We start from the raw sequence: 24,562 nt of genomic DNA on the forward strand, positions 1-24,562 counted from the left end.
CATGTCCAGCCTCTCCCAGTGGGGGTCTACAAAGCGCCTACCTGTCTTTGTCTCCCTCCTTGGGACAGAGGCAAAGGGACCACACAGCATCAGTGACCACAGCACTGAGATGCAACAGGGAGTGGGGCTGCCCATGAAGCCAGACCAGTGGACCAACACCAGGTCCCAGCCTTCCTTTTAGGGCTCTCCTCTTACGTGCCCCCATGCTTAGCTGTTTCCCTGTCCTTTTTTATTAGTTCAAAACCTAGAGAACCTAGGGATAGGGCTAAATCCCTGAAACAAAATACTTGTACTCTAATTTCTCCACAATGTAAAATTTTCACTGCTTAGGTTCATCTGTAATCTGATTGTGTCAGAATTCTTAAACCAGTGAGCTCGGTATTCTTGTCTCCAAATGAGATGATTTACTACCTACTTCCTACAGCCCCTCAAAAGTTCGCAAGAGAACACATGTGGGGTGGAGGTGGCTGGTAGAGGAGGTGCTCAAATCAAATCTCACTTTTGTGGTCTGGGGCTTTTGTGTTACTGAGAAGACAGGGTTGCTGAGGGTAGAAGAGAAAGTGACTCTCAAAACCATTTCACGGACAGAAACGTTCATAGGTCAAACTCAGACTGCGGGGCTCCGGCAGAGCCTAATCTGTACAAGTCTGTCTGCAGACGACTGCACCTGCTGCTCCTTAGATTCCCTCACCTGCGAAGAAACACGCACACAGACACCCACTTGCTCAGCTGAAGATGCCTGTAACTCAGAAGAAATACATACACCAGAAGCAACCTAACTGCACAGAACACACACACAGCCGGTCCCTTAGACGCTTACCTTGCAGGGCTCATACACTGGCGTGCTGAAGGTGTGTGCGTGGAAGGGAACTGTGTAGACTGAGCAGGGCTGGCAGGAGGTGACCGTGGATAGGCAGAACGGACCACAGAAACCCACATTTGCACACACAGTAATAATATTTTACTTTAACAAGCTCCAGGGACATTTCATAGCTTTTCAAATGACTCTAACTTTGGCCTTATTAAATACTTCACACCATTACACTGGCCCTCACAAAATTTCCTAGTAAAGACCATGAGCTGCCTCCAGAGATGAGGCCATGGGGACCAGGACTGCTCTTCTGCCTACAGCTAAGATTTCATGCCCGAGACAGGAACAGCACTGGATCAATCTACCAGAGTAGTTACTCCTCAACAGCAAGCAATGTGCTTCATCTGCAAAAGCACTTTTCTATACTTTCCCTAACTTTCACCCTGTTGATCAATTCTGATACAACGGCGCTACGTTTCTGGGTCAATGGCAACCACTATGCCTAATACTCAGCAAACAAACAGGAATCCAAATGCACACAAAAAAAAGGCAATCCAATTTTGTAAGAAACAATATATTTTATTTTTCTGACACCACAGCTCTGGTGAGTGGTTTTGTACCAAATTTAATGGAGGTTACACAGAACGTTTTACGCATGGGAGGGGGAGGAAAGGGAAGGAACCACAAAATTAAAAACAGAAAAACAAAATCCTGAATAGCTTTTAGCATCTGTTCCACTCCCACATTAATAAAATTCACTTGGGAATTCCTAATAAAAGGAGAACAGAAAATAAGGTGGGCAGGGAAGGGTAGGATGGGGAAGAAGACGAAGGGCAAAGACAGTCGAGCATCCCAAAGACAGACCTTTCCCTCCTGGAGCCGGGACGATGCTCGGCATGGAAGGTGAGGCTTGCTTAGATTTATTTCCCCAAAGTATCACCGTGTATTGCAGCTGCCAAAGGGAAAGAGAGGAGGGAAGCAGGGGCTCACCAGTGAGGGACACAACAGGGGGAAACTCACTCAACCAAGAGACGGGGAAGGAGAGGGGAGGGAAAACAAGAGAAAAATGTGCAGGTGGGTCTGTAGACTGGGAGAGGCAGACAGTGCTGAGAGCACTTAAACTGAAAAACCAATGTCCTAAGCGTCATTATTTTTAAAAAGAAAAATCTCCCCCTCCCCCCACCCCTCGCTGAACTTAGTTCCTTTTTTTGTGCTTTTCATTAATACTCTGCTCTGAGGTTGTAGTTTGGTTTTTCTATACACTGGAGTTGAAAGAAAATAGTCCAAAGGTCTGAAGATGGATTCTCCACCTAAAGTAAACAGCCCAGCATTCCTGTTCTCCTCTTGTCCCAAAGACTAAAGTCTCTGCTAAAATCCCTTTTACAATATAGTACAGTACACAAAAAAATAAAGCCCCAAGCAAAAACAAAACCAGAAAAGAATCCTGGGAGAAGCCAAGTCCAAAGGACGTAAACATACAGAGAACGGTGCGACACGTGACCCATGGCGATTCTCAAAGCACGGCTACAGATTCCCCAAAGGAGGTGCCATCACGGGATACCCAAGTCCACAAAAATAATTTTTAAAAAATAAATCTTAAAAAAAACACACCTGTTGATTAAATGAATAATTTGTTTTCAGATAAATCCATACATTCTCGAGTTCCCCCCGCCCCCAAAGCAGCCCTTGGGTCTCTGTTCTCCTATTGCATGACCAACAGTGCTCCTGGAACGCCCTCATAGCAGCTCTCAGGACCTGGAATCTCATCTCAACAAGGATGGGCACATCCAGTCTTAGCAGCTTAAAACATCATGTTTCCTGGGTTGCCAGGTCCTTGGCTGAATCCACCCATGCCCACGTCAGCAGCCATGCCCCGGGGCCTCATCTGTGGGGGGATCATGATGTTCTGTTGGGGTCCCATCATGCCTTGCATGGACATCATCATGCCTGGAGAGCCCACAGGCCCAGGGTGAGTGTAGAGCCCAGCAGGCCCCCGATCCTTGCCAGGAATCATGCCCACGGCAGCAGCGGGATTGCTCATCAGGGTGGGCTGGCCGGGCATTGTAGATTGTGCTGGTGACATCATCCGATGGTGAGGTCCCATCATGCCTTGCTGGAGAAAGGCTGGTGGTCTCATAGGGTTGTGGCCTGGCATGGATGGAGCTGTACCAAGAGGGATGTCTGGAGTTCCCACGGGCCCTGGACCTCCCATGCCAGGTAATGCTAGTCCCATTCTGGGGGCTTGTTCGCCCATCATCCCCTGCATGTGCGAAAACCCAGGTCCGGGACCCTGGGGCTGTTTACGGCCTGGGACTTCCCCTCGAGGGAAATATTGCAGTGTCTGGCTAGGCTTCTCAGATGGGATAATGCGAGACAGGTCAAACTCAGGTATTCCGGTGGCTCCAGGTCGGATGACCTCCTGTAGATCTGGGTCTGTAAACACTGAAGGCATGCTGTTTCCCAGGACAGCGAAGGAGTCAGGACCCCCCGGGCCTCCAGGCTTGCAAAGTGCTGCATCTGCTGAACTTTGGGGCAGGTTGCTGGGGCGGCCAAGAGGCCCTTCTCCTGGGAAACCCATCCCTCCTGGGAAGTTGCCCTGCCCCCCACTGGGGCCATTGTGAGGAAACGGAACCTGCTGTGGAGGAGACTGAACTGGAGGGAAACCCTGGGGAAAACCCATGCGTCCTTGAGGTACCATTGGAGGCTCCTGGGACCCATGCCCCATGATAGGATTGTGTGACATCAAACCAGGCCCCATAGGGACTCCATGAGGAGGTATGTTGGGTCCCATGGCGTTCGGAGAGGGCATCTGATTGGAGTGAGAAAGTGGCTGGGTCATTCCCATTGGGCTGAGGGTTGGCATTGGAACCACGGGGTTTGGACCTGAAATTCGAGGATTCTGTGTATTAATGCCCATTCCTAGAAAAATAAAGATATCAAAGGAATCAATTTCACCAAAAGTAACTCAGAAAAACTATTATAAATCAAATTAACAAAAAAAGTTACTATGCATCAAATGTGCATGGGACTGAGCTGAGAAAATGCACAATGCACAATCTACCCTCAGGAAGATTACAATACATTTGGGGGCACACAAACCAACAGCTCCACAAGACAATGTATTTATTACTGAGCTTTAAACTGGATGACATATATGTATATAGAAGACACCTAGAAAGAAAGTCTCCTGAGTGAAAAGTTACAAGTTAATACACAAATGAGTACAGTCTTCTTCATCGGAGGTATTGAATTGGGAAGAAAACAATTTGCCTAGATGACCTGCAGTACGGTCCTTTTTGGAGAAAGAGGATTCATCAGTCCTACAAGTCCAAGAATCAGAAGTAACAGCGACGAGGAAACCAAACAGGCCTTTTTCAATTGATAAAGTGGCATCACCCTTTCACACTGCCTTACAGGGAGAGCATTTAAAACTCTAGATTATATAAAATGGTGAAGAAAAGCTAACTTTTAATGGAAAACACACAGGTTCTACCATGGCCTCTGGGACATTTAAATATTTGGTCTCTCCATGAAGTTAACCACCGAGTATGGTAAGAATGATGCTTGTGCCATCCACGGAGCATGCCCTCACCTGACTGATGATAAAAAGCATTATTAACAATCAGAATGGAACTGGAACCAGAAACCCATGGCTGAAGTTATTATGGTCTCTTTGTTGACCACCTTTGCCCTCCCACATCATTTCCCGTTAGTGAGATTTGGGGAGATGGGAGGTGTAGGAGTGAAGGAGAACAGAATGAGGAAAGAAGGGAGGAATTTTTATTTTCTCTTTAGGCCTAAAGAAAGTGCTTCTCTAGGAAACAGAGGTTTTCTCCATTGTCTGAAATCCTGTGGCTGCTTGTGGTTTGAGGCTGCCCTTTCAGGAAAATAGTTGAGGACTCAAGACATTCCTATCAGCATATTAAAACGATACTGCTTTCAGTCTCGCTCCAGGAGGAGCCACCTAAAAATAAGCACATCAAGGTACACAGAAGCATCAGAACTTCTGTAAGAAAATGACAAGAACTCTAAAGAAATTTGCTTTCTTATCCACAAACACAGAATAAGCTAATCCAAAAAAGTGTTATTCTCTTCCTCTAGGCAAGACATTTAGTTTTACTGAAACTAACTCAGATGATATACTTTTTCAATCTGCTGAACATCCAGCTTATTGAGGTCTACAGATATCAAGAAAACACCTCAAGACGTTTTTCTTTTGTCAACAGCAATAGGGCCATATCCTATCTTCCTGATTTCTTACCTGGCATATTATTCATTGATGGCAAGTTGGGAGAACGAGCTGGAGGGGAGTCATCATCTGAGCTGGCCACGGTCTTGATGGCGTCGTGGTATAACGGGGTAGAACTGGGCATTGCAAACTTGGACATTCGAGACATCATAATAGACAGTGGGTTCTGGGAAAGGGTCGGCTCTGGAGGCATGGTGTAAGGTGTACTAGAGGGAAGACTTCCCGGGATACTCACAGAGGCAGACTGGCTGGCTGTAGGAGGTGGGGGGCCACCTAAGAGAAGGCAAAATAAAACAGGGCAGGGAATTAGATTCTCCTGAAGGTTCTTGGGCCTATGATTCTGAACTAACAGGGAATGAGACAGATGAATGGGACAGTGTTATTAGACCCAGGACATGAATCATCAGTCTTCTAGTCAAGCTCCGTGTGTGTGCAGAGGGAGATGGCAGCATACGATGGAGGTGACAGCTCAGCAGATGGCAGGACAACGCACCAAGGATGTGTGAGAATATTAGCTCAAACTTGGGAAAACCACGCCTCACAAACTCCTTCACTGAAAACAATGGGAAATAAGTGGATCTCTTACCCTTGCCAACCACAATTCAGAATTTGCCTCTGGCGTTAAGTGTGCTTGGAAGCCAGATGAGCCATCCCACCTCAGGTACTGACCAGAGTATCCTACACATGCTCCTGACTGATTTCCTCCACCAAGATGTCTGCACTCAAAAGGTCTGAGGGGGCCACTCTTTGCTGGACTGCTTTGTAGAGAACTGCTACCCAGTGGAGAGGCACACTTTAACCTGGTAGGATAAATCTCCTACCTCATTCTGATTCTAGTCTTTCTCAAGTGGAGACAGCACAGACCTAGTATTTACACCTCAGTGCTCATCTACTGACCGCCTCCGGTCCTGTTCACAAAACCACCATCATCAGTGAGAACTTCCCCCAGGAAGTAAATACTAATAAATTGCAGCTGATCTGTGAGAATAGCAGTCTAACATGGAGAAGGTTTCAGAAACTGTTTCAATGGTTGACACATATTTACGAGAACCACTCAAGTCTCTCAGCAGTCTCCCCTCTTTGCTTGGGATGACACTCACTCTCTTAACACAAAGACAGACCTCTGAAATAAGTGGGGCTGGTGTTTAAAGGAAACACATTTATCCTTTAATCTTAACACATTTGTTAAGACATTTGAGTTCCCTGTGAAAATGTAAATCGTTCAGTGAAATGATATGCATTTCCCATTCTCCTCCCAGTCCTATCCCATAAACATATTTTGCACTAAAGCCCATGAATCTTCACCAGGATTGGACACTTGAGCATAACCCCATGGGAGTACCAACTCTGCACCTTGCCACAAATACATCCATCTTGGCAAAAGCCCCCTCCTCTGGCTGCATAATCAGGACACCAGTTTTCTTAAAGTATGTAAACCAGGCTTTCACAATCTCTGGCTATAGGTGCAACTGTGAGGATGAGAACATACTGACCTGACTCTACACTTGCCAGCATGGCTGGGGAGGCCATGGTGAGGGGCGCTTTGTGGTTTGGAGGGATCCCAGGACTCTGAAGAGGAGGTTTTGGAGACGAGGTCCATCCAGGTGATGGGGCAGGAAGTGATGGAGACTTGAGGTGAACAGGCGAAGCAGCAGCAGACCCCAAGACGGGCGGGGACTTAATGGAAGCAGCGGCAGCTGGGCCCGCCAGCATGCCTGCCAGCTGCGATGGAGTCTGGGGGGACTTGAGGTTCCCCGAGGGTGAGCCCAGCATTGGTGACTGGACTTGGCGCATCGTGGGAGATTTCAGAGGGTTGATGCCTGGGGAATGCACCTGGCTGCCTGCCACAGATATATCCACGGGCTTCCGCCCCAGGCCGCGCTGAACAGGAGGAGCTGTGTTGAGGCTAGTGGGGTTACTGGAAGGGTTGAGAGGTAGTGGTGGCATATGACTGAGCCGGCTGTTAGTCCTTTGGTCGGGCCCCATGGGTTCTCTGAGATTCCGCAAGCCACTGTTGCTGCCTGGACCCTGAGACATGGGGAGGAACGGCCTGGGGCCCATGCCATACTCTTGCTGCGGGTGCTCGCCGAACGGCAAGGGCACCATCTTCTGCTGAGCAGGCAGCATGTCCGCACCACCTGCACGGAGCTTCAGCATCTCCTCGGGCCCCGCCCCAGCCTCTCTCATCTTCTGAGGTATCATCTGAGAGTTGGATCCCATGCTGACATTTAAACTGACATCTCCCTTCATCCCACTGGGAACCATCCCAAACTCGAGTTCCCGGCCAGGGCCCAGCTGCGGGGGCATTCCTTTTGGAAAGTCACCCCTGGAAGGGCTCAGTGGGCCCTCCACTGGTATTCGCGGGAAGATGGGATTATTCCCTGGCTCCACATGGCGCTGGGAGCCTGGGATCATCCTGTTCATCTCCATTCCAGGCCTGATGCCTTCCACGCTCATCCCCGGGGGCAATCCCAGCTGCTTCTCTGCCAGCTGCTGTTGAAACATCTCTTCAGACAATCCTTGGGGGTTTGGGAAGCGCTCCCCTCGGCCAGGACCACTGAAGACGCCCTGGCCAGGCGGGAAGTTTCGACCGTCTGGGATTTTTGGCACATCGTCTGGCCAGCTGACTGCAGAAAGACCTGGTCGCGATGCCGGGTTGGGGACATTGGGCCCCTCCATCTCAGAATTCATCATTCCTGCAAATCCAGGGAGGCGCATTTGGCTCCCTGGCATGTTGGGGTGGGGAGCCATGGCTCTCGGGGGCAGAGAATGGGGCATGTTGATCCCATCGGCAAAGGGCTCTGAGCCCCCAGGCCCCCAGGCCTCACCAGGGGTCATCTGGTACGGAGGGGGGGGCCCTCGGACCACTCCCCGAGGCCCGTGCTGATGGACCATCATGTCCTGGAGGGAGCACTGCTGCACGACCACTTGCTCCTGCTTCCTCCTCTTCTCTTCGTAGAACTCCTGCTGCAATTTCAGCCACGCTATCTGCTCAGGGGTCATGTGATCCAGGTGGTCGGGTCCGATGGGCCCAGACTGGGAGTTCATGGAGGGTGGAACCATTTCATCTGGAGAAAAGGGCACATCTCTGTGTCCTTGAGGGCCAAATGGAGCCCCCACGTCTGTCCGGGGCCCAGGTCCCTTACCTAGGCTTTGGGATTGAACCATCATGGCCTGTATAGGCCCTTCTGGTTTTTTCTGAGGTCCATCTAATACCCCAGTGTTCTGCTGGGGTCCCCCACTCTGTCCTCCTGGGAATTCCTTCTCATCGGGGAAAAGCATTCGCTGGATATCTCTGAGCGTTTGTAAGGAGCGCTCCCGGTGCTCCAGCTGCTCCTGAGATAGTCCATCAGGGTTCTCCCCCAGTGTGGGGGGCTCTCCACTGGACACCGGCGGAGGCGGGGGGGCTTTGGGATCTGCTGAAGAGCTATTGCTCCCCTGGGAGACAGGGGTCACGGCTCGGTTGTTGGGCGTTGAGTTTGGCCCGGTGCTGTCTGGGGGCAGTGGAGTGGAGCCGGCAGGGCTGCCGACAGAAGGGATCAGTTTGTTTTCTACCCCAGGACTGTCCCGGTCCAGGGGACGCGGTGGGGCGGCAGGCTTAGGTGCTGGTGCCGGAATGGGGGGAGTTGGCTGCAGCCTGGTGTTCTGGGAAGAATTCTGGTCCTGGTTGGCTGGAGCTGGGGGCTGTTGTGGGAGAGGTTTCGGATCATTTCGAAGGGCAGATATCTGTGTGTTCTGAAGATAAACGAGATTTTAAAAATCATTGGTAAATTGAACAGAAGGGCAATGAAAAGAGCATGATATGTTATAAAGGACTGGTCCCAGCCACATAAATCTACACTGACACTTGGTATAGAAACTGCTCATGTACAAACCCCATGGACATGAAGACATTTTGATTTCTTCCCTCACATTTTACTGTCAAACGGTATCCTCTTTCCCAAGCTGAAGATTAGGTTTCAATAACTTTATAAGCATGCCAAGGGAAAGCCACTCTGCTGGAGTGAATACATCTGAGTATCTATTTCGAGGAACAGGTTTGATATCACATGTCTACTACGTGTTTTTGATTCAGGGAGAGATTAGTTTCTTGGTATGTGGGAGGCTGTACCTAACACCTTTTTCTTTCCCTGAAAGTATAAATGGGTATGTAGACTTCTCACTGTCAATCAAAGAGTCTGACGTTTTCAACTGAAAAGAAAGTCCCTGTCACTTCCAGCTCAGTACTCCACCAGCCAGAGGCGGCAGGTGAGGCTGCTCCACTTCACCGTCTCCCCTGGCACGGTGACTAGTGAAGCACTCCTCTCCTTTAGTTTCCAAGGGGCCTGACATCTCCGATTTCTGTTTTCAGTTTGTGATCACTGATTCAATATTTGATAAGAACTTGCACATTAACTGCAGTAAGATAATCTGTAGGCAAGAAACATCTGTGAAGAAATCTGAGGCTAGCTTGTGGTGTCTCTTGATCTGTTCTTTCCAAGAGACAGCACATGGCCCTTTCTACAGGCTGGATGAGTGTCTTATTATTTATTAAGTACCAATACCACATTTAAGTCCTGGATAAAGGTAGGCTCGCCTGTAAGAGGTGACATGGATGTTGTCAGTGTTTGGAAGAGGGATATAAAATGTTCTGCATCTATGCCTTGGCCCTGCTGGAGGTTCGGGTACTAGAGAAGGGCAGTACTGAAGAATAGAAGGGCCCAGCCTACCCCTCCATCAAGGGATCTCGAGAGCAGCAGGATCCCTTTTTGATGTTCACTTCCTTCTACCTGTTCACTTAATCCAGTCTGTATTTCCAAACCCCTAAGGCTCTTACTTACATCCCCACCTACTCTCTGGAATGTTTCTCAAGGTACACATTTGTACAGAAATCATTACATGTATCCCTGATGTGAACAGGGATGTGAACAGCTCACATTCTGTGGACATGTACATAAATGCTCCACTTGCTGCTATTCTCCATGCATCTATGCCTGCAGACCCAGAGTGAGGTGGGGCGGACTGGCTGAACCTAGATGACTCTGGACGTCACAGTGTCCTCGGTGTCTCTGACTATTTAACTGGAGTCTGGAGGTCACCTTAATTTTCTCTCCAGAGCCAGTTTACGTTTGGTTTTGTTGGCCAGGCTGTGTTTGTGCGTTAAGGGTGGATACTCATTTCCTAGAAGGGTGACTGTGACGGAAGAAATGGTTTAGTACCACTCTTTTTATTTTAGATTTGGAGCAATGGTGACTGGACTATTCCCAATACCCTCCTTAACTCCTCTTCTGATTTCATTTTAGTACTAGAGGAGGTGGAGGTAAAAACTGTATGAAGATCTGTCATTAAGTCAATAAAACACTGGTTTGAGCTGCAATTGTGCCCTATATATTCCAGAACAATATAAAATATAAATACTTCTAAAGTATAAATTAAAAATATATACACTTAAAATATTACATATACACTTCTTCTACCCTTTAGTGGAGATACAGAGAGACATGAAATTCCTTTGCTTGGTCTAGGAAAGCCCAAGCCCTGCTATGTCACAGGAAGGCAGCCTAAGTTCTCATACAACATGGACAAAATGTCATCTATTCTATACTGAATTGTCACCTCATTTAACTTTTCCCATGTTTAAGACTCATCCCAGTTTTATATTTCATGCTTCCTGAAAGCAGGGATTGTGTCTTGAACCTCTAGTGTCCTCACACCACTGGGTGCAATGCCTTGACAATCTGAGACACAAGGAACACCGTTTGGTTCAATTTGAGACACTATGTATGTTAAACAACCACTGCACGCATGTTCTAATGTAGTTTACAGCAGGTGCTTAAGTTCCAGAGAGGAAACAAACATTAACTGTAATTTTGAAAATATCAAGCAATTAAAAACATTCAATGGTTCTCTCTGAAATAAATAAGAATCATTCTGAAAGTCACTGAGACTCTCATTATGGAATTATCAGCATGTACTCCAGTCGTGTAGGGCGGTAGTAAACTGTTTCTTCTGTCACAGTCTATAGGAAACCAGTGACCACCCTTAACTGTTGTTTTTTCTCTGTTCTTTAAGTAACTCAAGAGTGCCTGTTCTTTTTTTTAATTCTGCTGTATATGCAGGGTCTGAATTCAGAATTTCCCAGAGAGGGCCACATTAAGGAAATCCTAAGACAGCCGTATGTCTCCTTTTTATTTTGCACCTCTTCTCTTCTAGTAATTCATCAATATATCAGCATGCTACCAGAAAAGGCCAGAGTGATGTGCCTAAAACTACACAACTAGGTTAAATGCTCAAAATGTAGCTGATACCAAGACTATCTCCCTACTGAACCCTCATGGATTGTTGGTGGGGATGAATACCAGGGTAGGCACTATGGAAAACAGTGTGGAGATTCCACAAAGAATTACAAATACAACTAACATATAATCCAGCAATTTCACTCCTGGCTCTTTATCCAAAGAAAACAAAAACACCAATTAGAAAAGATATCTGTACACTTATGTTGTTCACTGCAGCATTATTTACAATAGCCAAGATATGGAAGCAACCTAAGTGCCCATTAATAGATGAATAAAGACTATATGGTGTACACACACACACACAAAATGGAGTAGTACTTAGCCATTAAAAAAGAATGAAACCTTGCCATTTTCAAAAACATGGATGGACCTAGAGGGTATTGTGCTAAGTGAAATAAGTCAGAGAAAGACAAACATGTGGAATCTAAAAAAAATAAAGCAAATGATTAAACATAACTAAACAGGAACAGAGTCACAGATTTAGAGAACAAACAGGTCATTTAAAGAGGAGGGGGGCCATTGGAGGAGGACATAAACAGGTGATGGAAGTTATGAGTACAATCTTTCAGTTACAAAATAAATGAGTAATAGGTGTGAAATGTACAGTGTGGGGGATATAGTCAATAACTGTGTGATATCTTTGTACAGTGATACATGGTGACTAGACTTATGGTGATCACTTTGAAATGTATAGAAATATCATTTCACTATGTTGCACACCACAAACTAACACAGTATAGGTCAGTTAAACGTCACAAACAAACTCAAAGAAAAACAGATTAGATTTGTGATAACCAAAAGTGGGGGGACTGGGGGAGAGGGAATTGGAGGAGGGCAGCAATAAGGTATAAACTTCTAGTTGTAGGATAAGTAGGTACTAGGAATGTAATGACGGAGAAGGCAATGGCACCCCACTCCAGTACTCTTGCCTGGAAAATCCCATGGATGGAGGAGCCTGGTAGGCTGCAGTCCATGGGGTCGACTGAGCGACTTCACTTTCACTTTCCACTTTCATGCATTGGAGAAGGAAATGGCAACCCACTCCAGCGTTCTTGCCTGGAGAATCCCATGGACGGAGAAGCCTGGTAGGCTGCAGTCCATGGGGTTGCACAGAGTCGGACGTGACTGAAGCGACTTAGCAGCAGCAGCAGCAGGAATGTAATGTATAACACAATAAATATAATTAATGCTGCTGTATGTTCTACATAAAAATTAAGAAAGTACACCTAAGAGTTCTCATTACAAGACAAAAAAAATTTTTTGTCTTAAATTTTGTATGTATATAAGATGATGATAATCATTTTGTAATGTATGTGAGTTAAAGTATACAGTACAGTTGGCTGTATACTTTAACTTATACAGTGCTGTCCACCAACTACATCTCAATAAAACTGGAAGAAGGAAAAAAAGATTATCAGTGAATTAATCATCTCCCACATTTAGAGTCACCTTATAACCTTTAAACCATTATTCCACTTGTAAGATGACATACCAGAGGGGCTGTGCTTCTCTCTGTCTTGCTGTTAGAGATGTTCTGGATGTGGAAAGAGACAATAGTTTCAACCTGGCCCTTCAATACAGCTTCTGCAGCCCTACAAAGAGAGAAGAGAGGCACACACTAGGACTTGTTTCTATTTCACTAACTGAAATTCTAAAGCATTTTAACCCCAGACCGAACTGGTATGAGAGAGGAAGAAGTATAAAGAACCACCGGCAATGCCCAGTGAGAAGAAATCAAGATAAAAAGGTTTTCATTACTTGTCTGTCATTTACTGTAACTCTTCTGAAATTTAAAAATAGCCATTAGCAAATCTCAAAAGAGGCATTAAACAACCCCAGGGTTTTTTCCTTTAAACCCGTCCACTCTGGTAGGTGTTTTATAGAGAATCCTAGTTCAAAATCCCAACCCAAGAAGGGAAAAATGAATTCTCACACCTTATCATAATTTAAGGTTGCCAAGATTCACTCTATATCTTAATTTTAAAAATGTTAGATGAAAACAGTCAGAAAACTATATAGTGTATATTCACATTTTAAATAAACAAATATCCAGTGATGCATCTGTCTACTAGAAACGTTCATAACAGTTACCTCTGTAAATTCTTGAGACTTTTTATTTACATTTTCTAATTATTCTAAAATGGACATGTATTACTTATTATGCCATTTTAAAAAGAATATTGAGTTGCAGAACAGTGTGTGCTGTGCCATCGACCCTTTTCCCGTTTAAAAAAGTATATATATGTGTATCTGTATAAGCCTAAAAAGTTTCTCTGGAAGGAAAGCAAAGGAACTACCACCAATGGTTGCCTCTGGGAGTAGGGGAGTGGGGGTTTTATATTTTATTTTACTGTTTTCTGTAGTGTTAACCTTCAGTAATAAAACAAGTGGGCAAAAAAAGGTCTCTTCAAAGGGAATAAAAATTTAGACGCCCAAACACGCAAGCCACACCAGCATCAAGACACAGCCATTAACTTACTTATTAGCCATCTCAGTAGAAAACACATACACCACTTTGGCAGGAGTCTTCTGAGCAGGTGTGGGCTCTGGGGCAGTAGTCTGGCCATGGGAGGGGGTGGAAGACCTAGGGACTGTAGCATTTGATGGGGTCATCGAGTGTGGTGTGTGCTGGGAATCCTGGGACTTTATGTGGTCAGCAGAATTACATTCTAAAAAAATAAAAAGATTAATGTTATAGAAAGTATAAAGCTTTCTTTTTTCTGCCAGCATTTATAGCATCATAATGCAAACACCTTGAAAATTTCGAGGAAGTATCTTGTTAAGAGGAAATTCCTCTATTCATAAAAATACAAATACACTTCTCCCATTTAAATGACTAAGTACAAAGCACTCTTTCCCACATCCTTACTGCTCTACTACACATTCTTTGAAAAGTGTGCAGGTGTTAGTTGCTCAGTCGTATCCAACTCTTTGTGACCCCATGGACTGTAGCCTGCCAGGCTCCTCTATCACTGGAATTCTCCAGGCAAGAATACTGGAGTGGGTAGCCATTCTCTTCTCCAGGGGATATTCCCGACCCAGGGATTGAACCCAGGTCTCCTGCACTGCAGGCAGATTCTTTACCATCTGAGCACCAGGGTTTAGATATTAGCATAAATGTCCCTACTTCCTGGAAACCTTTTTTGGAACCTCCTGGGCTGGATGTCCCTGCTAGTTAGACCCATAGCCCCCTAACTTCCCTTACTTCAGTGTTTATCAAATTTCATTGTAATTTTTTAAATGATCTGCTATCTAGGTGCATTTAAACCCTTGAGGATAGCAACTGTTTCAGTTTTGCTGACCATAGCACCCCCAGCACCCAGCATAGTGCTGGTGCTCAAAACAGGCCTCCCACAAACAACCTGAAGAAGAAAGGAAAGACAGGGGAACAATTACAGAGGTACTCATTTCAAATTTGGGTTGGGGAGTCACCGTTCCACTCCCTGAATGTTATTTTCACATTCTGGCCTACAGTTAAGATGTTTTATTTTACACTAAGTGAGGGAAAGCCTAGAGCATAGCCATGGGTCCCATGCCCTTCTGGGCTCACTCCACTGTGGTACCTACTGGATCTCTACCACATGGAGCCCCTCATTCCCGCCATGGTGAAACTGGCTGGGACAAATCTGGACTTGTGCCAGGACAGCCTCTTGTACCTACAACTGGCAAAATGGCAGCCAGAACGGATGCAACCCAAGTCTTGAAGGACTAATTTCATGGAGAAGAGGAAGAGTTGTCAGAAAAACTGCTCCAGTGTGGGCTCTGGCATAGATAAACTGGAGCTACTGGCTTGACACTCAAGTACACAAAAGCACGGAGACCAGAAACATCCATAAGTACATGGTTAGAGTCGTGCAACATTCTCAAACACCTGCATCCTCAAGGGCAAGAACTCAACAAGGTCGTTCCAAACTATTCTTCAGTTCGTAGGAAAATGACCAGAAGGAGTTCAATCTGCAACTCCGAGAACTCCTGGATCCAATTCCTACTCTCCCCACCTGGCTACTATTAGGCTCTCCGGCATCCATCCATGTCAGAGGCCCTCCCTCAGGAATACCTACTTCCCTCTGAGTCTCAAAGATCTTATAGACATACCTTTCATGTCAGAGTCATCGTTTGGAGTCCCAGGATCTCTCTGATCAAAGGAGTCGGCGGAAATACTTCGCTCCCTTTTCCCCTTGCCCTTGGCACCATTTCCAGCCCCATTCTTCAGCCCCATGCTCCCACCTGGGCCAGGGAGTGCTTTAGGGGTATGGCCCCCACTCTTGGAGTCACAGGGGGATGGCTGGGATTGGCTGGCTGAGCCCCCCTGTTTACCCTGATTGGAGAATTTGGAATCCAGCTGGGGGTTTCCAGATGGGGACATCACTGTAGGGGGACGGACCATCACCTCCTGCTTTGACTTAGGGCTACTAGAAGAGACAAATAACAAAGGGAGATCAGACACCGGACAAGACTGGGCAGCACAAATCAAAGAGGTCTGATTTCTATCACAGGTCAGGGAGACCTGGACAGCTAAAGTAACCACCCCACCTTTCACTTAAGCCGCTTGCTTGTTCTCTTCTCCCCATTCTCATCTCAGAGCTATCAACAGAGAGGAGGATTTGGGCAGAGTGGCCTGCCTCGTCTCAGGAACCCTAGAGTCACATGGGGACCCATCGCTAGGGCTTCTGTCAATAAAGGACAACGGTTTCTATGTACATAGAGAAATGACTCTCACACTAAGACTAGCTCAGAGTAAACAAACAGACATCGTTAAGATCAAAATACTACCCACCCCTCAGCTGATGAACAAGGAACAGCTGTAACAAGAGACTGGCTTCCCTGCTGGAAAATACGAGCAGGTCTGGGAGACAGTGAGGAAACCCGCTGGTGACTGGCAGTCTGGGGAAACCCTCCAGGACACTAATCACCAAATAAGAAGTATCACACCAGAGCAGACACACTAACCACTGCCTCCAGGGGAGGAGGAAGAAATTCTTTTAAGATATCAATTTTGCAGAACAGAGGAAAAAGCTTCACAGTGGGGGTCAGGGGCTGGTGTTTTAGTTCCAGAACCTTAGGCCTCCTCAACATTCCAGGTCTCAGTTTCCTCATTTGGCAAGTTTAGCACATTGTACTGGATGGTTTTTAATGTTTTGTTGAGGAGGGGGGCTATAATGAGGAGCAGTCAGGTAAGGATGGACAAATGAGTAAGAGGAGAACGCTAACCTAAACTCTGACTCACTATTCTATCACTGTTTACTTGAGTCTTTTGCTTTTCCCATTTGGGTCTCATGATTCAACACACTGTTCCACCAGTTAGTGTTCAGGGTCCACTATGATGTCCCAAGGGGCAGCTGGGCCAGGCCCTAGGCCTCACCTCTGTGTGTTTCCTGACGGAGAGTTCCTCACTTTAGGGTTACTGGAATGCATTGATTGAAATCCTGAGCTTGCAGCCACAAACAGGGACGGGCTCACCGAGTTCCTCTCGGGCTGCAGCAGAAACAGCTGCTGGGGGCAGTGGCAGGGGCCCACTGCGTGCTGGGTGCGTCCCTTAGCGCTGGCTGCCTGCACGCCTTTTTCCTCTTTGTTTTTCTCCGCTGTGGAAGTGGGTCCTGTCCCCTTGCGGCTCCAGCATTCTCTGGGTGTGTGCCTCCGGCTGCCAAAGGAAAATCTCGCATCTCCAGGGCACACTGGGAAGAGAAACAGAGACATCCAACACCCTTGTAGCAGGACCAAGGCTAAAGCCCCACCTCGACAGTACAGAGGCAGATGGTTCCTCAGCTTCCCTCAGGGGGAAAGGAAAGGGCGATGTTCATATTCTGGCCAAAAGGCTCTAGTGCTAAAGCAGCGGAAGAGTGACTAAGACTTTCTGCCAGGCATACAAGCCTCCCACCCAAGCATCATATACCAGGCGTTTGTAAGCAGATGAGAAAAACATTTTTATCTTTAGCTGTGTATTCTCCCTTACATTTCTCTACTTCCAAATACAAAACCCTCAAAAACTTGGGTTTTTCTTTCTTCCAAACAATGCTCTGAAACCACTGGGTACTCCAAATCCATAGCAACTATCTGGTGCTTCACCTCTGATGGCACTGAAATGTAACAAACCCATCCCAATTTCAAACCATGAAACAAATTACTCTCTGTTTATATTCTCAGGGCCTCAGGGTGGGGAAGACATTAAAGGAGGTACTTCTGAAATCAACTATTGAGCCAATACCAAATACAATCAGTTCTGCCCCCTGATTTCTATGATCTTTCTATTAAATTATGCTGAGTATGTGTCCTGTGTTCTCACTGCTTAATGACAGGAGCTGTAGGCATGGGTAAGCAAGGGAATGATCCATAATGCGGAGGTGAAAGAACATCTTTGAAGACTAAGTTATTTTTTGAGCCAATTTGCAAGGCTAATTTGAAGCATAAAGGTCAAAAAAATATTCCCCAACCTAGTAAGAGAACAAATGAGAAAGCCCTTTATTTAGAGAAACCTAAACTGGTTCAGGGAAAACCAAGATACACTTCCATTCACTGCTCCTTCCAGGGCAGTTTCCAATGTGATTTTTTTTGGTAACCATGGTCCCCTCACCTCCCTCCCTCCTGCTATCTTTACTGATGAGGTATAGGACTGAAGAAGAATATTAGATGCAGGATTAAAGGCTAAAGAATCAAAAGGAGTTAGAAGTCGCTTCAGTGTTACATACACTACAAGAGGTTCAAGAACTGGACTAAAACTGGGAGAAACCCTTATATTCTAAGACTCAGCAATGAGTATGATTGTTGTCAAGTATTAAATGTCTATTTCCTCATTTAGAAATAGTCCCAGCTATTTTACCTGAGACCATGAGAGGAATTTATGGATTTTCTGAGTATACACAATCACATTTTTTTTCTTTTAAATGAAGAAGGCAGGGGAAAAAACTAGAGTAAAATGCTATAGAATATTTCTACACTGATCTTAGGAAAAAGCATCCTAAAAACATTTGAGTCTTAATTATATTTAGGGTTGTGTGTTTATTCCCTACCACCTTTAGCTCCCTGCCGCCAGTTTAGATTCTAAAACTGATTATTGCTCTGAAGCTCAACATAATATATGATCATAAACCATACTGTACCTCTCCCTAAACATCAGCAATCACTGGTAAAACAGAAGTAGTCAATGAATCTTCCATGGACAAAGCCAACAGAAAACATTTACCTCAGGAAAAGAAAAGAAGTTACCACCGATATAGTCCCTTTTGATACTTTCTGTCTGTATCACACATAGGAGCACTCCAATCATGTGTCAAACTGAATAGTCCCATGTGTATGATTTACCTCCCTATGAAGACTATGCTCTTTGAAGACAAGATTCTTGTTTTAAATTTCTTTGGTTTTTCTATAATACTCAATATAATGTACTAAGCATGTGGTTAGACCCTAGGTGAGTTACAGAGCAGAAACGCCTGGCACTTGTGTTACACTCCTTCTAAAGAAACTCTGAACATTAAAAGTACCAAATCAACTAGGTCTGCCAGGCATTTCTGATGAGCTGGTAGCAAAGATTATTTCTAAATAATAATCATGTGAACAAAAAATACTTATTTTCAAAGTATTTCCACATTCAGTTTTTTAAACTCACTATACCGTGATCAATGGCATTTTATAGATGAATGGACGGAGCACACGGGCATGAATGCCTTCTCCCAGGTTTCCAATCAGTGCTCCCTGACCTGCTCTTTCCTCTAAGCCACCTCCCTGCCACTACTTTATGATGGAGAAAGAGCACAGAAGGTTCAAACAAGTGCACGGGCTCACTAGAGATGGGAATAAAACCCAGCTGTTTTAACCCTTAATCCAGAGGAGCTGTTGAAATAGGTCACCCTAGTTTTAGCCTATCTGACCCCAAAAACAACTGAGCAAGAAATCTGCCAAGTATCTCATCAGATAACCCTAAAGAATAAAATGTAATTCTTTCAGCTCCTGCGTGTTCAGGTTAGTGCTCAACTGTTTACCTTTCAGGACTGAAAAAAGGGAAGATCTTCCTCTGAATGGTTAATTTTAGCCAGAGAGAGGTATTTCCCCAATATAACTAAATCTTCTAACTCTAAGATCTGCTTATAGAATGTTTCTCTCTTTTCTCCAAAAATAATACTTAAAATATTTACTAACTGCACATCAGGTACTCTTATAAGCACTCTCCATACATATTAACTCATTCATAACAACTGTAGAAGGCAGGTCCCATTACTATCCCTGTTTTATTACTTTTTCTTTTTGATTTTTTTTTTTGCAGTATAGTTGATTCACTATGCTGTGTTAGATTCAAGTAGACAGCCAAGTGAATCAGTTACACATATACATATATCCTATCCCTGTTTCAGAGACGAGGAAACTGAGGCTCTTGGAACAGTACATATTTGCCCAAGTAAGTTGGTCACACCCTAATTAAGTGGTGGAGCTGGAGGTCAGCCAGACACTCAGGCTGTGCTCTTCATCACTGCAGTACTTCATGAAAAGCATGGACTTGGTGGACAAGGTAAGCCAGCACATAGAAAATGCTTGGTAGCACAACATACGCATTTATGTAAACTAGTACCATGACTTCTACCATCCTCTAGCAAGCTCACTCACCTGTCCTGCCCAATGGCATTTCAGACCTTCACCACTGCCAACCATCATCTTCCTCTCCCAGCGCATGGCCTTGCCCAGGACTTAACAGGGAGAAGAGAAGTCACCAGGCAGGACTCCTTACCATCAAATCTTCAAACCTCTTTTTATCATTGCCTATCCCCTCTTTTTTCTCTATTATTGCAATCAAAAAAAAAAAAAAAAGCCCACTTTTCCCCCAAAGGTTAGTGCTACCACAGGTGGTCTAGCCCCATCCCTTTCAGCTGACTGAGTACTCACTCTCTTCTATGACCACCCTTCTATGTCCTGCATCACCTGGATATTTCCAATCAGCTTCCAGACATGTTATTCCACCTTCCAGATGAAATAATAATGATAAAGCAAAACAAAACTGGCAAGTTTCCTTACAGAGTTCACAAGACACAGTCTTCATTTCCTTACCTGCCATTCACCCTTTAACATCTTAAACCAACTTCTACCCACAGATAACAAAAACCATGACTTTTGTTAAAGTCACCACTGACTGCTTTTCTAACCTCATCGTACTCCATCTCATAGACTATGCCAGTTGAGCACTCCTTGAAACTCCTCTCTCTTGGCTTCTATAATACCACACTTTTCCAGTCTTCCTCCTTCCTCTTAAGTCACTCTTCATCTGCTTCCTTTGCTGACCCCTTCTCTACCCAATCTCTACAATTTCAAGTTCCTCACAGCTCTACCCCAGGTCCTATTCTCTTCTCATTCTGTAAGTTCTTTCCATGCCAAGAACTCCCGAATTTCCATCCAGCTCAGCTTCTGCTCTGCTGACCTGTATACACAACTGCCAACTTGGCATCCCACTAGAAGTCTGAAACCTAACAAGGTCAAAGATGAATTCTTCATCCCTATATAGTCTCCCTCCCCAACGTATTTCCCCTTCAGCTTTCTACATTTTAGTAAATGGCAACTTCATCCACCCAGCCGCTCATGCCAGAAATTTAGAGTCATTCTTGACACCTCTCTCCCTCACCCCTAACCTTCCCATGTCAAGTTTGAATATTTTTGCTGAGTAAAGAAAATCTCAGTTTCACTGTTTCTTCTTCAGAGATAGAGGATACTGTAAAGCCACTAATCTAGATGAAATGCTCCATTACATTCTTTTCATAGCATCCTATGTTTTTCCTTCAAACATTTCTCCTGTTGTATAATTATGTGGTCATTTGCATTAACATTCATCTGTCATGCTAGGCTCCATGAAGGTAGGAGGATCTGTAAAGGATCAAGGCTGATTTATTCATCCTTGTATTCCTAGTACTTGCTATAGTATCAGATACATGCCATTTGCTCAAAAAGTATTTGTTGAATAAAAGTTGAAGCTTTTCCCCAAGATCATCTCCTAAGCCAGGCCTGCTTTCTAGGGCCCCCATCCATCCATCAGGCTACTCACCAAAACCCCAAGGGTCACGATAAGGCAGTGCTCATCCTGGAGGTGGGGAGCTTGGGGAGTCCAGGAACCCCTGTCTCAGAGGTGACCCTCACCTGGATGAGGATAAAGGAAAGAAGAGTTTCTAAGGAAGGAAAACAAAATCATCAGTGCCACTTAGTTACTATTTGAAGACCCAGTTTCCTATCTACAGAGTATTAGTTTAAGAGGAAGTTGTCATCTCCCATGTAAACAGCATCAACTTCCAATTATTTCAGGGTATATCATCCAACCTGCAGATACCTCAAGCCCCTTGTAACTTTCCCTCCTTCCAAAGTGTACATTTTCTTTTCAGAGACTGGAAAAATATTAAGGGCAAAGAAAATCGATTTGTCTACTTTTCTGAATATTTAGTAGGGAAAAAAATCCTCACATTTTTGCTTCTTCCCATTCCTAATTAGTACAGAGAATTGAGAGCTGACTGTAAAGGTGAAAGAGACAAAATTCCAGACACACTTTTGAATTCACAAAGCACATACCATTCACAGTTCCTCCCTACTCTCAACTGTAACTTTACATGGCAAGCATTCAGCAAGAAAATTTATTTTCACACACTTTTGGGAGAACATATGACTGAACGACAGGGCCACAAGATCTCCTTTGCTTGAGAGCCTACTGTGTGTAAAATGCGATACCAAGTTGAGCTAGGTAAATTGGTAAAACACTAAGTAACTCAGCAGGCAGAACTATTTCCAACATTAGTCCTTGTAAACTACAATGATAATGCTGAGCCTCCCTCTTCACCCAGAATTTATAGTTTTGAAATGGCAGGGAAAAACCAAGTTCCAGACTGTCCTAAGGCCAAATTTCTTAGGAATCTTTAAAAGGAGATTCTATAAGGTTGCCATGAAACTGTCAATAAATCCACAACTTGGTCTAACTTAGCTCAGAATCACCTCTACAATTCCAATTTCAACTTTTCCAATGATCCTTTCCCACTCTCCTGCTCTAAGAAGTCAAGTTTATTACAAGTATGTCATGTTTAACAAATTTCATTTCTATGCTATGACCACTACGCCATAAAAGGCATAGTATCAAACTTAGAATGTGGAACTAGAAGGCCCTGGGATTCCATTCCGAGCTCATTCTTAAGTTCTGGCATACCAGCTACTAAAAGGCTTCCTTCTCAGCAAAGTACACAATAGGAAGAACCAATCTTTCCCAAATATGTGGAGAAAAGAACACTATACTATAGTCTTATGTAGAAAACCCTGGTCCTAACAAAACGCTAAGATATGTTTTCATACTCAAAGGGTAAAAACTCATCTAATGTCCTTCAAGCTAACAAACTTTAAGCAAGCAAATAAATTTGTATCAAGCTCAAGGGTTCTGATAAAATATAACTAATAAAAAATGAACGTCATCTATCAGCCTTTAGAATAATGGCTACCCAAAGTAAAACTTTAGCACAAATGTCCCTTCTTTGTGAAACTTTGATTCCAAACCATCCCCAGGAATGTCCTCCATGGCCCCAGAGCATTATAGTCATGACACTTTTAAAACACTTTGAGAACTGTATCCTTGTTATGTACAGCCAGGGAACCTCCTGAGGAAAGGGTCATCATCTCAGCACCCAAAAGAAGAAACTCAATAAATGCTAGTTGATCCGTGTATGATGAGCGGGGGGCTTGTGTACTGCTACTTCTGTTTCGCATCCCCACATAGCAATGATGACATGATAAATACTTGTTCAACTTCTCACCATCTGCCTTTCCTAGGAAATACGTTACTGCAGAAGTCCCTGTTCACAGAAAAGTATAAGGTAATTGCACTTACAGCTATGACTTGCATTTAACTTGATGACCACTGCCTTGGGATCTGCTACAATAATGAACAAATATAGTTTTAACTTACAAGAGACCCTATGGAAGCAGAAACAAAATCGAAAATACACTGACTGAATAACAGAAGTTACATGTTCACAACCAGGCTCTTTACCTTTCAAGATGTCCAACTTGCTCTCTCTTCTAACATTGGGACACAGCGATCCCAAACAGAAAGGAATTTTTAGGTCAAAGTGGAGTGACACCAGCTAGTCCCACATTCAGTCCTACAGGAATGAGAAGAATGGAAAAAAGTTCATACCCCATCACACCAACAGCAAAGAAAACCACAATTCCCCAAGGCTCCGTGACCAAAACAATATCTGGAAGAAAGAATAATAAGAAAAAAATTAGGTCAAAAATGGGGAAGGCAGGCAAAACCACTAAAACTCAAAATGCAAGTAGCTAGAGCACTCTAGCCCACATCTATCCCACTGAACACTGGGAAGTCTAGAAAAGCAAAATCCATCAGACACAAAAGCCTCATTCTAGTCATTGGCTTTAACTTTCTCCTCAACCAAGAACAGTTATCACAGGTTGCAAAATAGACTTTTATTTCATATCTTCTCTATGCCCTTGTTCTTAGCATTGTGAAGACATTGAGGCTTATAAGGCGAGTGGCCATAAGATAATTGACCTTTCAAAAATCAGCTGGTCTATAGCAGGAGCTCTTATCCAGGGATCCACGACCTCCTAAGCAGTCTGTAGAAAGAGGAGGAGAGGCAGCTGTGAACTTGGCTGGAGAATATTTTGATCTTCATACTCACTAACCTCCAAGTAAAAGTTAGCACCACCTTCAACAATGAATGCAGGTAACAACCCACAGTAGTATTAGCTATTCTGTGACTATGTCACCAAGAGTAACCACAAGACACTTCATATCACATTACCATTATGGCAGATCTCACAACATACTATTTATACTCATCACTACTTCAAAACTATAGTATCTGCAGCTACATTTTGTTATTTAATGAGCTATAAACATATAAACTATTGTATCACAACTGTTTTAACATTTTGATAACTGTTTCTACATTTTGATAACTGTTTCTGTGTCACTTGTAATTTTATATACTTTATACATTAAAAAAAAACCACGATTCTCAGAAGGGGTCCTATGCTTCATTAAATTGCCAAAGGAAAACATGCGGCGCAGAAGATTAAGAACTTCTGATCTAGAGCAAATAAAGTTTCTATAGACCCCAACATAGTTACCAAGGCAGACAGACAAGTCATTCCACCAGCAGTACTTCATAGATGAAGAAAATTAAACCACTAGATTTCCCAGGTGGTGCTAGTGGTAAAGAACCTGCCTGCCAATGCAGGAGAGATAAGAGATACCGG

At 44.5% G+C, this 24,562-nt stretch overlaps 2 protein-coding genes across 11 annotated transcripts in view; both read right to left on the bottom strand.

The window, feature by feature from the left end:
- Window positions 1–1,369: 1,369 nt before the first annotated feature.
- On the bottom strand, window positions 1,370–16,851 carry BCL9 (BCL9 transcription coactivator). 4 transcript variants are annotated; one of them, XM_070785792.1, is made up of 7 exons: window positions 16,701–16,851; window positions 15,656–15,750; window positions 13,818–14,007; window positions 12,831–12,930; window positions 6,554–8,795; window positions 5,073–5,333; window positions 1,370–3,730 (listed from the first exon to the last, which is right to left on the bottom strand). In XM_070785792.1, the coding sequence occupies exons 1-7, from the start codon at window positions 16,751–16,753 to the stop codon at window positions 2,613–2,615; spliced, it is 4,059 nt and encodes a 1,352-aa protein (XP_070641893.1). In that variant the 5' UTR covers window positions 16,754–16,851; the 3' UTR covers window positions 1,370–2,612. The 4 variants fall into 4 exon arrangements, with proteins under 4 accessions (XP_070641893.1, XP_019812238.2, XP_070641894.1 ...); XM_019956679.2 differs by having other exon boundaries at window positions 15,434–15,750; XM_070785793.1 differs by having other exon boundaries at window positions 15,656–15,747; window positions 16,701–16,802.
- Window positions 16,795–24,562, bottom strand: part of LOC139182141 (uncharacterized) — an 80,215-nt gene continuing 72,447 nt past the window's right edge. For 3 of the 7 annotated variants that reach the window (XM_070785800.1, XM_070785795.1, XM_070785794.1), the window contains exons 2-4: window positions 23,331–23,442; window positions 21,357–21,448; window positions 16,795–17,013 (exon numbers count right to left, since the gene is read on the bottom strand). In XM_070785800.1, coding sequence (XP_070641901.1) covers window positions 16,795–17,001 — 207 coding nt within the window. In that variant the 5' untranslated portion in view covers window positions 17,002–17,013; window positions 21,357–21,448; window positions 23,331–23,442. Of the gene's footprint in view, window positions 17,014–21,356; window positions 21,478–23,330; window positions 23,443–23,477; window positions 23,539–24,562 lie in introns of all 7 variants that reach the window. The other 4 variants (XM_070785797.1, XM_070785798.1, XM_070785796.1 and 1 more) reach the window with 3 other exon arrangements.

This window comes from Bos indicus, chromosome 3 (genome assembly GCF_029378745.1).
Source record: "Bos indicus isolate NIAB-ARS_2022 breed Sahiwal x Tharparkar chromosome 3, NIAB-ARS_B.indTharparkar_mat_pri_1.0, whole genome shotgun sequence".
In the NCBI taxonomy this organism is placed as follows: domain Eukaryota; kingdom Metazoa; phylum Chordata; class Mammalia; order Artiodactyla; family Bovidae; genus Bos; species Bos indicus.